The sequence below is a fragment of the Elephas maximus genome, chromosome 22 (genome assembly GCF_024166365.1).
Source record: "Elephas maximus indicus isolate mEleMax1 chromosome 22, mEleMax1 primary haplotype, whole genome shotgun sequence".
NCBI classification, from domain to species: Eukaryota; Metazoa; Chordata; class Mammalia; order Proboscidea; family Elephantidae; genus Elephas; species Elephas maximus.
The window spans coordinates 43651348-43668713 of NC_064840.1; the positions used below are offsets into that span (position 1 = coordinate 43651348).

General features: G+C 39.2%; 1 protein-coding gene and 1 long non-coding RNA gene across 3 annotated transcripts in view; one reads left to right on the plus strand and one right to left on the minus strand.

Annotated features, from left to right (window-relative positions):
• INTS9 (integrator complex subunit 9) overlaps window positions 1-17366 on the plus strand; it is a 153932-nt gene that overhangs the window by 88382 nt on the left and 48184 nt on the right. For both annotated transcript variants that reach the window (XM_049865687.1, XM_049865688.1), the window contains 3 exons: window positions 3350-3470; window positions 4421-4555; window positions 16164-16275. In XM_049865687.1, coding sequence (XP_049721644.1) covers window positions 3350-3470; window positions 4421-4555; window positions 16164-16275 — 368 coding nt within the window. The remainder of the gene's footprint in view (window positions 1-3349; window positions 3471-4420; window positions 4556-16163; window positions 16276-17366) is intronic.
• On the minus strand, window positions 9472-11876 carry LOC126065572 (uncharacterized). The gene is made up of 3 exons (XR_007514873.1): window positions 11689-11876; window positions 10950-11137; window positions 9472-9515 (listed from the first exon to the last, which is right to left on the minus strand). It is a non-coding gene; the product is annotated as an uncharacterized LOC126065572 (long non-coding RNA).

Sequence of the window (17366 nt, forward strand, 5' to 3'; positions counted from 1 at the left end):
CACATATACACAGTGGAATACCACACAGCTATAAAGAACAATGATGAATCTGTGGAATATCTTACAACATGGATGAATCTAGAAGACATTATGATGAGTGAAACAAGTCAATCACAAATGGACAAATAGTGTATGAGACTACATTTATAAAAACATGTGAAAATGTTTCCACACTGAAAGAAAAAAACTTTGATGGTTATGAGAGAGAGCAGGGGTGGGGAGGAAAAAACACTAACTAGACAGTAGATTGGTAGTAACTTTGGTGAAGGGTAAGACAGTACACAATACTGGGGAAGTCAGCACAGTGTAACCAGGGCAAAGTCATAGAAGCTTCACAGACACATCAAAACTCCCTGAGGGACTGAGATACTGGGATGAGGGCTGGGGACCATAGTCTCGGGGGACATCTCACTCAATTGGCATAACATAGTCTATAAAGAAAATGTTCTACATCTGACTGTGGTAAGTAATAACTGGGGTCTTAAAAGCCTGCAAGTGGCCATCTAAAATACACCTACTGGTCCCATCCTGGCTGGAGTAAAGAATGAAGAAAACCAAAAACACAAGGGAAAGATTAGTCCAAAGGACTAATGGACCACAACTACCACAATCTCTGCCAGACTGAGCCCAGGACAGTTAGATGGTTCCCGGTTAACACCACCACCTGTCTGGCAGGGATCACAATAGAGGGTCCCGAACAGAGTGGGAGAAAAACGTAGAACAAATTTCAAATGCACAGCAGAGTGGGAGAAAAACGTAGAACAAATTTCAAATACACACACACAGAGACCAGACTTCACTGGTTGTGCTGACTGTAGGAACCCTGAGAATATGGCTCCTGGACACCCTTTTAACTCAGTACTGAAGTCACTCCTGAGGTTCACTCTTCATCCAAAGATTAGACAGGTCTATAGGGCCAACAACAGCACATGTGAGAAACGTGTTTCATAGTTCAATCATGTATACAAGACTGACAGGCACACCAGCCCAAAAGCAAAGATGAGAAGGCAGAAAGGAACAGGAAAACTAGACAAAGGGAAACAGGCTTGACGGCACCTAACAACAACCTACACCAACTATACATAACAGACATCTATAGACAGTTCACCCAGCAACAGCAGAATATGTATTCTTCCCACATGCGCTTAAAGCATTCTCCAAGATAGACCATATGCTAGACCATAAAATAAGTCTCAGTAAATTCAAAAAGGATAGAAATAATACAAAGTATGTTCTATGACCACATAAGAACAATGCCAGGAAGAAATTTGAGAAATTCACAAATACGTGGAAATTAAAACAGCACACTCCTAAATAACCAGTGGGTCAAAGAGGAAATCACAGGGGAAATTAGAAAATACTTTGAGATGAATGACAATGAAAACGTACCAAAACTTATGAGGAGCAATATAAGCAGTGCTTAGAGGAAATTTAATAGCTGTAAATGCCCATATTAAAAAAGAAGATCTCCCTAAAATCAATAATCTAACCTCTTTTTTTTTTTTTCCCACCTTAAGACACTGTAAAAAGAAGAGCAAACGAAACCTAAAACAAGCATCAGGAAGGAAATAATAAAGATTAAAGCAGGTATTAATGAAATAGACTAGAAAAATAGTAGAGAAAACAAATAACTAAGCTGGTTCTTTGGAAGGATCAATAAAATTGGCAAATCTTTAAGATTGACCGAGAAAAAAAGAGAGAATACTTAAATTGCTGTAATTATAAATAAGGGAACATTACTACTGACCTTGTTGTTAGGTGCCATTGAGTTACTTCTGACTCATAGCGACCTTGTGTACAACAGGACGGAACACTGCTGGGTCCTGCGCAGTTCTCACAATCATTGTTATGCTTGAGCCTGTTGTTGCAGCCACTGTGTCAATCAGTCTTGATGAGGGTCTTCCTCTTTTTCACTGACGCTCCGCTTTACCAAGCATGATATCCTTCTCCAGGGACTGGTCCCACCTGATAACTTGTCCAAAGTATGTGAGATGAAGTCTCGCCATCCTTGCTTCCAGGGAGCATCCTGGCTGTACTTCTTCCAAGATAGATTTGTTTGTTCTTCTGGCAGTCTACGGTGTATTCAGTATTCTTTGCCAACACCTTAATTCAAAGGTCAGTTCTTCTTAGGTCTTCTTTATTCATTGTCCAGCTTTCACATGCATATGAGACTGTTGAAAATATAATGGCTTGGGTCAGGAGCACCTTAGTCCTTGAAGTGACATCTTTGCTTTTTAACACTTTAAAGAGATCTTTTGCAGCAGATTTGCTGGGTGCAGTGCTTCCTTTGATTTCTTGACTGTTGCTTCCATGTGCGTTGACTGTGAATCCAAGTAAAATGAAATCCTTGACAACTTCAGTATTTTCTCCATTTGTCATGATGTTGCTTATTGGTCCAGTTGTGAGGATTTTTGTTTTCTTTGTGTTGACGTGTAACCCATACTGAAGGCTGTGGTCTTTGATCTTCATCAGCTTCAAGTCCTCTTCACTTTCTGCAAGCAAGGTTGTGTCATCTGCATAATGCAGGTTGTTAATGAGTCTTCCTCCAGCCCTGAAGCTGCATTCTTCATATAGTCCAGCTTCTCAGATTATTTGCTTAGCATACAGACTGAATAATTATGGTGAAAGGATACAACCCTGATGTACACCTTTCTTTATTTTAAACCACACAGTGTCCCCTTGTTCTGTTCAAATGACTGCCTCTTGCTGTAAATACAGGTTCCTCATGAGCACAATTAAGTGTTCTGGAATTCTCATTCTTCTTCAAAATGTTATCCAGAATTTTTTATGATCCACATAGTCAAATGCCTTTGCATAATCTATAAAACACAGGTAAACATCTTTGTGGTATTGTCTGCTTTCAGTCATGATCCATCTAACATCACCCATGATATCCCTTTTTCCACGTCCTCTCCTGAATATGGCTTGAATTTTTGGCAGTTCCCTGTCAATGTACAGCTGCAACTGTTTTTGAATGATCTTTAGCAAAATTTTACTTGTATGTGGTATAAATGATATTGTTTGATAATTGCCACATTCTGTTAGATCACCTTTCTTTGAAGTGGGTACAAATATGGATCTCTTCCAGTTGGTTGGCCAGGTAGCTGTCCTCCAAATTTCTTGGCATAGACAAGCACTTCCAGTGCTGCATCCGTTTGTTGAAACATATCCATTGGTATTCTGTCAATTCCTGACCTTAAGGAAGTAAAAAAGATTATAAAAGAATACTATGAACAAATATATGCCAATAAATTAGATGATTTAGATGGAATATACAAATTCGTGGAAAGAAACACTCCATAAAGTAAGGAATGTTCACCCAGTAATTGACATTATGATGCTTTCTCAGGCTGCTGCCTTCTCCCCTTAAGGATGCAGTGGAAGTATCAACCTGGAGAAGATGCTATTCAATGCAAGAAGTGAATTCGGCCCTTAGTAAAATCCAGCTGGTGGGATATTCCCAGAAAATTGTGAGTGTTAACATCATCTTAAGTGATTCAGGAATGCTTTAAATTCATATTGTTGCTTGTTGGAAGGGTCCTGTAGTGTCACTTTTTTAAGCCATTCACTCCTGAGGATCTTGTACTGATACAAGACAAAAAAGACAGGGCTAGACTCAAAAAAATTTTTATTGTTGCTCTTTCCTAACCCTCACATTCCTTATCACCAACTAGCATATAATGACTCAGGAGAAAAACATCTCATCCTATTCACATTAGAATAGCAGATGCTACTTCACAGATTTTGGACAAGTGAAATAGGAAATGGAGAGCATAAAAACCTCATGAAACAATCTGGCAAGTACGTAAATGATAAGGCTTCCCATTTCTGTTAACTTGTGCCCAGAACCACTCAGCACAGAAAGACCAAGAACCTAACACCTAGCCTGAAGTGAAAAAGGACAACCAAAGTATTTGTCTCTTTGGTCTATTTGTTAACATATCATGTGTGTTTTTAATGAGTTAGTCCTGAGCACGTGAATGGGCTTACACTCTGAGTGTAGATGAGTAAAAACTAGAGGATTGCTTTCTTTGTCTGCCACAAGGTCATTATCTTTCTGTTTGATTTACTTTTAATAATTTCTCATTCTAAACTGAGAAAGATGTTTTTGTTGTTTTTTCCTGCAAATGTGTCTGGTATGACTACATTACTCAAAGCTCATCACACCTTCTTGCCATGGTTCTTTTTCTTCCCCCACAACACTATTTTTTTAGTTTACGAAAAGAATCTGTAAGTACAAATTGTTCAAAGAAAATGTTTAGTGCTGTTTACATTCATTTTAAACTCTCCTGTACACAAATTTAATTCTTACCAGTGCAAACAGATCTTCATGTAATCTTTTCATCAGTGCATTAATAATGAATAAAATAACCTGATTACATTAAACAAAGTTGACCATTTGAAACCGGCTCTTTTTTAGGAGCTTTTTGGTGCTGTCCAGGTGACTCCTCTAAGCTCTGGCTATGCCCTTGGAAGTTCCAACTGGGTTATCCAGTCGCATTATGAGAAAGTATCTTACGTCTCTGGATCATCCTTGCTTACCACACACCCCCAGGTAATTATAAATGCTCTTTTAACAGCTCAGCTTTTTGTTATTTAACCCAAAATCTGAATGTATCTGGAGTACCATCAGCTGTATTTAAATCTTCCTAATTTTTGTTTCTACAAATACTCTTTATGAAAATTAGGCTATTCATGTTCCAGCAGTTAGGATTACAAGGTGTTCTGTAAGAGTTCTGTTGTCTTTATGGCCACCTCTAGAATTCTAAGATTTTTCAGCCCTTCCAAAGAGCACAGCCTAATATGGAACAAAGATAGCCACTTGTTTACTCAGCAGATACTTATTATTTAATATTTACTAAGTGCCTGCTGGACCCTTAGTGATGCAGTGATTAAGAACTCAGCTGCTAACCAAAAAAGTCAGCAATTCGAATCTACCAGCCACTCCTTGGAAACCCTATGGGGCAGTTCTGCTGTGTCCTGTAGTGTCGCCATGAGTCAGAATTGGCTCAACAGCAACAGGTATGGCAAGAGCCTACTGTATGTGTAGGTGTGAGAGATTCAGTGGTGACCAACAGACAAGGTCCCTGCTCATGTATGTATGGAGAGAGGGTGGTGTGTGGAAAATAAATGAGCAAGGTAATTTCAGATTTTGATAAAAGTACTGAAAAACAACAGAGCAGGGTTATTTAGAAAGTGATGGAGACTAGTTTATGGATGGTCAGGGAAGCCTCTGAGGAGATTTCATTTGAACTGACACCTGAAGAACTGAGTTATGTGAGGATGTGAGGGCAGAGCATTACAGAGAATAGAAGATGAATGGCCCCTCAAGCAAGAACAAGCTTGTACTTAAAGAGCAGAGAAGGCCATTGTGATTACAGAATACTACAGTCAGTAGTCAAGTCCAAGAGATTAGCAAATATACAGGACTTTGTAGGCCATGATTAGGAATTTGGATTTTATTTTAATATGTAGAGAGAAGTTTTGGAAAGTTTTAAGTTCATCATTCATTAAATGGCCATATTTAATAAGAAACTAAGCACACAAACACTGTTATGAATGTAATAGTTCTTCTCTTTTAGGATTTGTAAAGAACTTGTTCATTTCATAAATTCTGATTCTTTCCATGCTCATATGAAACATGGAGGGGGCAGCTCATATGAAATATGGAGGGGCAGCCAAGATTAGATAATTAGGTGATAGATGGATATATAGGTAACTTGGGCCCATATCTCATTTTAATATGGGAAAAAGAATGACTGCTGTAAGTCTAGAACAATAGAATGCTTCTGAGCTGCCTCTCTGCATTGTTTTTCAAACCTTTTATAATCAAGTATCATCTCAAGATATAGAAGGGACAAGCTGCTCTTTTTTCCCTATAAAAACCCACTGCCATCGAGTCGACTCATAGCTATCAGAATTCTGGACCCTTCCCACTTATTGAAATCAAAACCCCATCTGTGCCATCTTAATCTGCTTCATTGAATCATACTTTTTTATTGGCAACTTCTGTCATTCCTGATATATTCTTCCATAAAACACAGATTACTTGACTGCCAACTCTTCTAATTTGTTCTGCTTAGATAAAAGCCTTGACAGTACTATTGATGTAATTTCCAGTAAATTATTCTTACAAGGTTCATAAATTTAAAGGGAAAATAAGGTCTCAAAAGTAATGAGCATCATACCTAAGTAATTAATTTCTAGCTGGCAACCCGTTTTCTCTAAAAAAAAAGATTATTCTTTACCCAAATAATTGGATTCTGTGTAATTAGCAGGGATAAGAAAACTATAGCCCGTGGGCCAATTTGGCCTGCCACCTGTTTTTGTAAATAACATTTTGTTAGAATACAGCCACATCCCTTTATTTATAAATTGTTTATGTGTGCTTTCTCACTACAACGGCAGAGTAGCTCTTCATAGAAAAAAATTCGCTGACCCTTGGCCTACTTGAGTTACGTGAAGATGTGAGGGCAGAGCATTACAGAGAATAGCAGATGAATGGCCCCTCAAGCAAAAACAAGCTTGTCATGTTTGAAGAGCAGAGAAGGCCATTGGGATTGCAGAGTCATACAGTTAGTAGCCATGTCCAAGAGATTAGCAAATATATAGCAACTTGTATTTGCCCTTCCCTGAAGAATATAGCAGGCTACTGTAGTTATCTAGGAAACCTTGGTGGCGTAGTGCTTAAGTGTTACGGCTGCTAACCAAAGGGTTGGCAGTTCGAATCCACCAGGCGCTCCTTGGAAACTCTATGGGGCAGTTCTACTCTGTCCTGTAGGGTTGCTATGAGTCAGAATCGACTCGACGGTACTGGGTTTGGCCTGGTTTTCATAGTGATCTGATAAACTCAGGGGAATGAAGCTTTGGATTAAGGTTGAGGCAGTAGTAATGGAGAGACAAGTTTAAGAAAACATTGAGACATTTTAAACTCGACAAACATTTATTGAATACCCACTGTCTTCAGGGAAAGAAAAATACAAGTAGAGGATTTCATGCCTGAGTGACATTGAGAATGGTATAATGACACTGATAGAGTTGACAAAAAAGTTGGCAGGGGGGTCATTTGTTTCAGAAGAAGGGGGTAGGTATGATGATATAATAAGTTTGAGAGAAAATGGGACATTTAATTAAACTGTTGTTGTTGAGTCAGATCTGCCCCATCACATTGTTTGGTCCTGTGCCATCTTCCTGATCATTGGCATGTTTGAGTCCATTGTTTCAGCTATTGTGTCAAACTGTCTCATTGAGGGTTTCCCTCATTTCACTGACCCTACTTTACCAAACATGATGTCCTTTTCTAGCAATTGGTCTTTCCTGATAACATGTCCACAGTAACTAAGCCGAAATTTCCCTGTATTCCTAACCTTCAGTTTTATGGGTGACTGACCAGTCTTCCATGAAACAGATAATCTCTATCTTGTATATTTTCAACATTACAAAAGGAGGAAAGGTGCCCATATCATTTTATGAGACTAATACGTTGAAGATAATACAAGGAAAAAACTCATGAGCCCATTTTTCACTTATGAATACCGATTATAAACTTAAAAGACCAACTGATCCCAGGAGAATATTTTTTAAAGAATAAATTGTGATTCAGTCAGATTTATCTCAGAAATACAGGATAGTTAAATGTGACAAAAGCTAACATAGCAATTCACTACATGAATGGTCTAAAGGAAGGAAATCACGTATCATCTCACAGACTCAAAAAAACCATCTGATAAGATACAACATCTATGTCTGATTTTTTTGAAACCCAGACAATTAGGAATAGAAGGGAACCTTCTTAACCTGATAAAAAGTAGTGAGTTTCTGAGCACTCTATAAACTCATGTCCTGAGAAAATAAATGTAAAATTTTGTGTAGGTGTATGCATGTGTGTGTGTCTCTGTGTGGTGCATATGGTTGATGCTCTTGGCTGGTACCCAAAGGCTGGCCATGCACATTCATCCAGAATGGCCTGGTGACCTACTTCGGAAAAAATCAGCCATTGGAGACCCAGTGGGGCACAGCTCTACTCTTACTCTAGATGGCAACTGATTTTTTTTAACTGGATGTGTGTGTGTTCATACATTTATATGTATGACTCATTCTCGTTAGATTCTCAAGTAGGCTTTTGGGTCCAGGACTGTGTATTTTTGCTAAAGGAAAGCCTTCTAGCATGGTGTATTTTCTCTGCATCCCATTCTTGATCCTTACCCTTTGGAGGATGGGGGGGATGCTCATATTGCTTTGTTTTCCTGAGGTCTTAAAAACCAGGGCAGTATTAAATATCAATTCTCTTTACATTTTTTTCCCACCCTCCAACCCCCAAATTTCCCTGAATGTTTTGTTGTTGCTTGTACAATGCTTTGCTCTCATCTGGATGCTCTGTGGTAAACATTAAATTTAATATATTGGGTAAGGGCTGTGGGGGAAGCTGTGATTCAAATGGTTCATGATCAGTTTGGAGAACTGGGCCCAGTAAGTAGGTACCCGTGAAGCAAGGCAGGAGAGTCTGGGCAGCTTTCTGGACTCTTGCCTGTGTCTTTCTACACTTGCCGTTTTGTCTCAACTGGCTATATAGCTTCTCTCCTCAGAAATATCCTTCTCTCACAGGTATTGTATGCTACCGATTTGCTCACCTTGAAGACTAAGGTGCACCTGACCCAAGCCATGGTATTTTCAATTGCATCATATGCATATGGAAGCTGGACAATGAATAAGGAAGACCGAAGAAGAATTGACACCTTCAAATTGTGTTGGCGAAGAATATTGAATACACCATGGACTGCCAAAAGAATGAACAAATCTGTCTTAGAAGAAGTACAACCAGAATGCTCCTCAGAAGCAAAGATGGCGAGACTGCGTCTTCCATACTTTGGACATGTTGTCAGGAGGGATCAGTCTCTGGAGAAGGACATCATGCTTGGCAGAGTACGGGGTCAGCGGAAAAGAGGAGGACCCTCATCGACGTGGATTGACACAGTGACTGCAACAATGAACTCAGGCATAAGAACAATTGTAAGGATGGCGCAGGACCGGGCAGTGATTCCTTCTGTTGTGCATAGGGTCGCTATGAGTCCGAACTGACTCGACAGCACCTAACAACAACAACAACACTGATTTGCTCATTCTTTAATCTATTCCCTCAATTAGTAGTAATATTTACTGAACTCCTACTTTGAACAACAGGGCTAGCTAGATGGTTAAGGAAACATGAATGGGTGACCATTACCTTTACGGAAGTTATAATAGGGCAAGAAGGGGTGTATGTACAGACCTTTTCTACAAGTTGCAGTTGATCAGGACCTTAAGATTAGAAATCCCTGAGGTGCTGCAGGATTCAGGTCGTGGTCATATCCAGCTGGGGTTAGAGAAGACCTCATAGAGGAGTGGAGTTTGACTTGGTCTTTGAAGGCTGATATCATTATGTGCTTCGTAATTCCAAATTTATTTCTTCCTTTTTCTCATCAAAGAATTACAGGTCATTTAGTCGTTAAATTCTTCACTCATTCCTTCTTTTCTGCCTTTAAGCAAATTTGAGGGTTTTTGTTACAGAAAATGGCCTTCAGATGACTCTGCTTTGTCTCCTGACTACTACTGTGTTTTCTTTCTTTTTCATGGTAGTGTTGAGATTCTTTCTGTACACCTTGTTCAACTCATTCTTGTATTCCTTTGCTTTCTTCCTGTTTTATCTGTCATGGGTCTGATTTCATATTTCACTCTTAGTGAAATCACCATCTCTTTTTCAAAAATCATAAGCTTCTGGCCAAACTTAACTTTTAACTATTAATCGTTAATTTCTAACTATTTTTCAAGGCATCCTTCAGCTGCATCTGACACTGTTGATCAATCTCTTGTTAAAATTCTTTTTAATCTAGGTTTCTGAGCAATACTTTCTTGGTTTCCTCCTTATTATTCTACTTGATGTTTTGCCATATTATAGGGTTAATCTTAATGTTACTTTTACCAGCCTCATCATTTTTACAGATAGGGAAACTTTTTACTATATTATATACTTCTTTTATTTGTTCCTTTTCCCACTTACCTTTTAGTGTCCCTCAAACTATAGCGCTTGACCTGCCACTCTTTTCTCACTCTTTAAAAACTGATATTTCTATTAACTACTGCTGTCAAGGTACCCCCCAAACTTCCTTGCTATATTGTTTCATCTTTTATTCTCACAATAAGTCCATTTAGCTACTCCCAGAACACTTGTAACTTTCCATCACTGGGCTTATTATTGCAGCCCTCCTTAGTCTTTTAAATCATTGCATCTTCCAAATTTCCCTTTGACTACGTCGATGACTTCAGATTTTTGAGTCACCTTACAGCCTTGCTTTCTCCATTGTCCTATATATTCATTTCATTCCCAGATGTCTGTTGGTGCTGCAGTGGTTATGCATTCAGCTGCTAACTGAAAGGTCAGTGGTTTGAACCCACCAGTGGCTTTGAGGGAGAAAAGACCTGGCAATCCACTCCCATAAAGATTAAAGCCTAAGAAACCCTATGGGGCAGTTCTACTCTGTCCTATAGAATTGCTATGAGTTAGAATTAACTTGATGGCACACAGCAACAGGGTGTAATGTAGATGTACTTCATTCATCTCCTCAACTGCCGTGAAATTACGTATATATATATGTTGTTTTTTTTTTTTTTTTCCTTTATCCCTAGGCTGATACAGAGGCCATCCTTCTATCTGGCCTAATTCCCCTTCTTCAGCTATCTACTGTTATTATTGTTACCAAAATATCATTCCCTGCTTCAGGTCATTGTTTTCGTGTTGCCCACTCTGTCAGTCTGCATGACCCTGACCCTTTTGGCCCTTTACCAGTTATACCATCTCTCTTTACTAATCTCTTTTCTCAGCCCCAGAGTAGACTCCTTTTTAGCCAAGTAAATTCATTTGGCATCTGCAGGTGTCCTTTCCCTGCCTCTCCCTCCTCCCACATTCAACGTACTTATTCCTTCCTTCCTGACTTCCAGTGTACAGATTCCCAGTGTGGAATGTGCTCATGTTTCCAATCGGACTGTGTTCTCTTCATGCATTCATTTATTCAACAAATAATTATTTAGTATTTGCTGTGTACCAGGCACTTTGCTAGGCAATAAGGATACAAAGTTCTTGCCTTCAGGGAGCTTCATAGACCTGTGGAGGAAACAGAGAGATAGATGTTGTTGTTGTTAGGTGCCGTTGAGTCAGTTCGGACTCATAGCGACCCTATGCACAACAGAACGAAACAATGCCCAGTCCTAAGCCATCCTTACAATCATTGTTATGCTTGAGCTCATGGTTGCAGCCACCGTGTCAATCCACCTCATCGAGGGTCTTCCTCTTTTCCGCTGACCCTGTACACTGCCAAGCATGATGTCCTTCTCCAGAGACTGATCCCTCCTGACAACATGTCCAAAGTATGGAAGACGCAGTCTCGCCATCCTTGCTTCTAAGGAGCATTCTGGTTGTACTTCTTCTAAGACAGATTTGTTCGTTCTTTTGGTAGTCGGTGGTATATTCAATATTCTTCGCCAACACCACAATTCAAAGGCATCAGTTCTTCTTCAGTCTTCCTTATTCATTGTCCAGCTTCACATGCATATGATGCAATTGAAAATACCATGGCTTGGGTCAGGTGCACCTTAGTCTTCAAGGTGACATCTTTGCTCTCCAACACTTTAAAAGGTCCTTTGCAGCAGACTTACCCAATGCAATGTGTCTTTTGATTTCTTGACTGCTGCTTCCATGGCTGTTGATTGTGGATCCAAGTAAAATGAAATCCTTGACAACTTCAATCTTTTGTCCATTTGTCTTGATGTTGCTAGTGGTCCAGCTGTGAGGATTTTTGTTTCTTTATATTGAGGTGCAATCCATACTGAAGGCTGTGGTATTTGATCTTCAACAAACAGAGAGAGAAATAGGCAATTACAATTCAGTGTGATTAGTGCTGGGATAGAAAGCATTAGATACTGGGGGCACTTTTAGGAGGGACATCTTGGTGTATGTGGGGAGTGGTATCATGGAGGCTTTTTCTAAAGGTGGTGATACCTGTTGTTGTTGTTTGGTGCCATTGAGCTCATTCCAACTCATAACAACTCCGTGTACAACAGAACAAAACACTGCCCAGTCCTGTGCCATCCTCACAATCATTGCTATGTTTGAGCCCATTGTTGCAGCCACTGTGTCAGTCTGTCTTGTTGAGGGTCCTCCACTTTTTCCCTGACGCTCTGTTTTACCAAGCATGATGTCTTTCTCAAGGGACTGATCCCTCCTAATAACATGTCCAAAGTATGTGAGATGAAGTCAGACCATCCTCACCTCTGGCTGTACTTCTTCCAACACAAGTTTGTTCATTCTTTTGGCAGTCCATGGTATTCAGTATCCTTCGCCAACACCATAATTCAAAGGCATCAATTCTTCTTTGGTGTTCCTTATTCATTGTCCAGCTTTCACATGCGTACGAGGTGACTGAAAATACCATGGCTTGAATCAGGCACACCTTAGTCCTCAAAGTGACATCTTTGCTTGTTAACGCTTTGAAGAGGTCTTTTGCTGCAGATTTGCTCAATGCAACACGCCCTTTGATTTCCTGACCACTGCTTCCATGGGCGTTGATTGTGGATCCAAGTAAAATAAAATCCATGACAACTTCCGTCTTTTCTCTGTTTATCATAATGTTGCTTATTGGTCCAGTTGTCAGGATTTTTGTTTTCTTTATGTTAAGGTGTAACCCATACTGAAGGCTGTAGTCTTTGATCCTTCGTCAGTAAGTGCTTCAAGTCCTCTTCACTTTCAGCAAGCAAGGTTGTGTCATCTGTATATCGCAGGTTGTTAATAAGTCTTCCTCCAGCCCTGATGCCACGTTCTTCTTCATATAGTCCAGCTGCTAGGATTATTTGCTCAGTATGCAGATTGAATAAGTGTGGTGAAAGGATACAGCACTGAAGCACACCTTTCCTGACTTTAAACCATGCAGTGTCCTCTTGTTCTGTTCGAATGACTGCCTCTTGGTCTGTGTACAGGTTCCACATGAGCACAATTAAGTGTTCTAGAATTCCCATTCTTCACAATGTTATCCATAATTTGTCATGATCCACACAGTTGAATGCCTTTGCATAGTCAATAAAACACAGGTCAATATCTTTCTGGTATTCTCAGCTATCTTAAATTGAGTCTTAAGTTCCTTAGACAAAGAAAGAAAAAAAAAGAAACTAGAACCAAAACTTCATATGCCAAAAATCCTTATGTATTGACCTCACCTAACCAGGCATAGCTCTCTAACCTGCATTCCTCTTGGCACTTATATTCTCAGTATGAATACTTAAAATTTACATTATATTATCTATGGCTTTTTAAAAAGTTCTTTTTTTTTTTTTTTAAATACATCTATCTTTTCTTCTCAACTACATTGTAAGCTTCTGGGGCCTAGGAACTGGGTCTTCTATTTCTTATGCCCTTTGCAGAGTATTTAATAAAAGTTAACCATCAGAGGGACAACACAGTGGCCACAGTATTCTTGGGCTTAGAGTTTTTCAAAACTTTATCCCACAAACTTGATGATGATTGTCAACTTTATATGGTTTTTTTAGTTGATTTTTGTGTGTTCAAACAAAATGTTCCCACTTGAAGCACTCGGTGAGTGGCCACTGACACTAGTAATATATGCATTTGCCCTTTAGTGGTGAAATGGAGACTTCTGAGGTGTCAGCTTGGTTTGGAGAGTGTCACTAAAAAGCCTTTTAAGCCTGCAGCTTTGCAGTAGCGTTGACAATCGGTGAGGACTGTCTCAGTTATACGGTTGAAGTTACAAAAGACTAGATGACTTGATCATGGTGTCTCTTATAAATATTCCAACTAAGTGTTAACCATGCTGTAGTACTGCCTTTTTTGTTTGTTTATGGACATTTAATTCTCAAAGGAAGGCAATGTAAATGACCGAGGTTCGGGTGTAATACTTTTCAGGGCCAGAGTTTGCTCCCCATTGTATGTTTTCATCTAAGTGAGTGGTTCTTAACCTCTTTGGGGGCATGCTCCCATATGATATCCTGATCAAATCTATGGGAAAATGTACATATGCACATGCAAAATTGTATGGACCATTTCGGGGAGTTCCTAGAGCCTCTGAAGACCCCTTACACCCTACCGTCAACCCTGTGGATCTTTATTATTAGCCGGTCCTAAGAAGATCCATATAAAATTGTTGGCATTTTAAGCCAAATATGCTACCCAGTGGAGCTTGGTCCCTTTTCTTTTGTCACCATTCCCCTTTCCTTCAGGTTGATGCATTCACACACTGAAAATCCCCAGGCTCGTTACTCAGCTGCTGCCAAACCACTATACTTCACTTCCCTTCCTGCCATCTCTGGAAACAATGCATACATGTATGTTTGTCGGGAAGTACAAATAGATAGATCAGTTCTGCCCAAGCTGAGAAAAAGCTCTTCTTGGTGTGTTTCTGTGCAAATAGAAATTAGAAACTATTTAATTATAGTTATCTCTTCATAACATTTTCTGTGTCTGTATTAAAAAAGGGAAACCCTCGTGGCGTAGTGGTTAAGAGGTACGACTGCTAACAAGAGGTCACTGGTTTGAATCCACCAGGCACTCCTTGGAAACCCTATGGGGAAGTTGTACTCTTTTCTTTTAGGGTTGCGATGAGTCGGAATCAACTCAAAGGCTTTGGGCTTTCGGGTTTTTATATTAAAAAATATATTTTTTAGGGAACAAAGCAGCTTATAACATATGACATATGTTACTTTAAAAATAATGAAACTCATTTGTCCATGCTTATATAAAATGCTAAAGCAAAATACATTGAAATGCACATATACTCAGAAATAACAATCCAGAGGGTGAGACTTTACTGTGCTACTGTTTATAATTTTATATCTTTATTAGGGAATCTGAGTGGAACAGAGAAAATAGGGATAAGGCTTCTTTCTTAGTAAGCTGTGTTTCTGTTCTTTTTTCAAATCTTCCAGTGAGTCTTGAAAATGGAGGTGAGCAAGACATGTGTTACCAGATGAAAACATGTATGAGCTCCCCAACATTTCAATCTATGGGCCTTCATTTTGTTTCCAATTCAAATCCTGATTTATTTCAGAAAAGGTGGTTAGTATTTTTTTGAAATGCTCTGAGAACAATGTTAAATTCAAATTGTGCTAGGTAAAAATAAAAACACAACATTCTAAGGATCAAGTAATAGTATATCATAACCCACTGCTGTCAAGTTGATTCCAACTCATAGGACAGAGTAGAACCTCCCGATAGCGTTTCCAAGGAGCGCCTGGCGGATTTGAACCGCCAACCTCTTGGTTAGCAGCCATAGCCCTTAACCACTATGCCACCAGGGCTTCCTAATAGTATATCATAGGACTTTATAATTCATAAGAACAGAAATCATGAAGATGAGATAGATGAAGAGATACCCCTATTTTAAGGAAACTCAGCTCTGAGACTTGGCTGAGGTCACATGGCTGTAATGAAATTTGAACTAGGTTTACATTTTCTAATTCCTAAGCCAGTGGTCTGGCTACACTGCTACTAAGAATTAAAGTAAATCACCTAAACTCCTTGAGTCTCAATTTCCATATTCTCATAAGATACATTTATTTCACATACTTCACAGAGTTGTTTTGAGAATCAAATTATATAATACAACAGTTCCTAGACCAGCAACATGAGCATCTCCTGGGAACTTGTTAGAAATGCAAATTCTCAAGCCCCTTCCCAGATACACTGAATCAGAAACTCTGGGGATGAGATCCAGTGATGGGTATTTTACCAGACCCTCCAGGTGATTCTGGTATAGTTGGTACAAGCTTGAGAACCACTGCTATCATGTGGGATCACATTTTGAGAAGACCTGAGTGTTCTAGAAATATAATATGCTTTTTTTTATTAAAGTAAAATTTATATACAGTGAAACACAGAGATCTTAAATGTACAATTCTGTGAATTTGATCACCCCATAGAGTTCCCTGGTGCCTCTTCCTAGTCAGATCTCAGCCTCCTTAGACAGTGACTGTTCAGTAGTACACTGTTCACTAGAGGAAGTAAGAGGACTTGATGGGTTGGACACAGAAGGAAAGAGTACTCTATATTTTCTTTTTATCTTTACTATTTTTAAATGACTTGTTCTTTTTTAAATTACACTAACCTTAGTTCTCTGTTTTTTCAGCCCATGGACCAGGCTTCTCTCAAAAACAGTGATGTTCTCCTTCTGACGGGGCTCACCCAGATTCCAACTGCAAACCCAGACGGCATGGTAGGAGAGTTCTGTAGCAACCTAGGTGTGTATCCATGTCAGATCTCAAATCAGATGATACTTTTTAAATTTATTTTTAGATACCTTTTGGCCTCTTCCCTTCATATTCACACCCTTTGGTGCCCTTTTTAAAGGCCGCTTTTTTCCCATTGACGACCACTGTTTCTGTCCATCCTTCAAAGCATGCTGTTGTCAACAAAAGCAGATCTTAAGCAACTTAAATCTGAAGGTGCAGTAAGACTGGTTGTTATAACGGCAAAGTGGAATTTTTACCACTTTATACAACAAATACACAACATTTTCCCGCTTGGTTTATGTAGAGAATTTTTTTTAATCTGCTTGTTTTTTGGTGGGGTGTAGGTGTGCTCTGAGGGTGGTAGTTGTCAAAGACGTATCTTAGCTTTGCAAATAATAGCAAGAAAAGAACTTTATACCTTAAATTCACAACAGTGACACACTGAACAGGTGTATTTTTCCCCCACTAATATTTGGTAGCCATTATTTTTTCTTCTTTTGGGGAGGACTAGATTGATACACTTCTGAAGTGTTTGCTACCTGGAAGAAATATATTTTCTTTGGCTAGAACTGCCAATAAAATCTGGAAATTCTGCCTTTCTTTTAGAAAAGGAATAGAGGAGGTAATGAGCTCAGCCGATTCACCCCAACAGCTTTAAGTGATATTACATCTCTTCTAGGGAAAAGAAATGGCTATCTTCTCATATTTGTATGAAAGGCATTGTCCTTTGAAATTTCACTTAGCCTTGCTGACCATTGTCTGTTTTTGTTCTTTGCTGACATTAAGCAAACGTAATTTACTCTCACCTTGGAAAAATTACTAGAGTAGCCTCAAGTAGAGTCACTGGTTGGTTGGTTTATAATCTAGAATCAGAGACTCAAAGAACATCAGGTCTGAAAAGAACCTCACATCTAATTCACTGTTTCTCAAAATGGGCTCTTTGAACATACCACCTGCCTCAGGATCAAGGGTAGAGATCTGAAAATTCAATTGTGAGCACCCTGTCACAGAACTAGTAGGTAAGACTCTCAGGGAATGGGGAAGAAAATGTTGCATTTTCAACAAGTTCCCTGGCAATTTTTAAGCACAGTGAAAAGCTT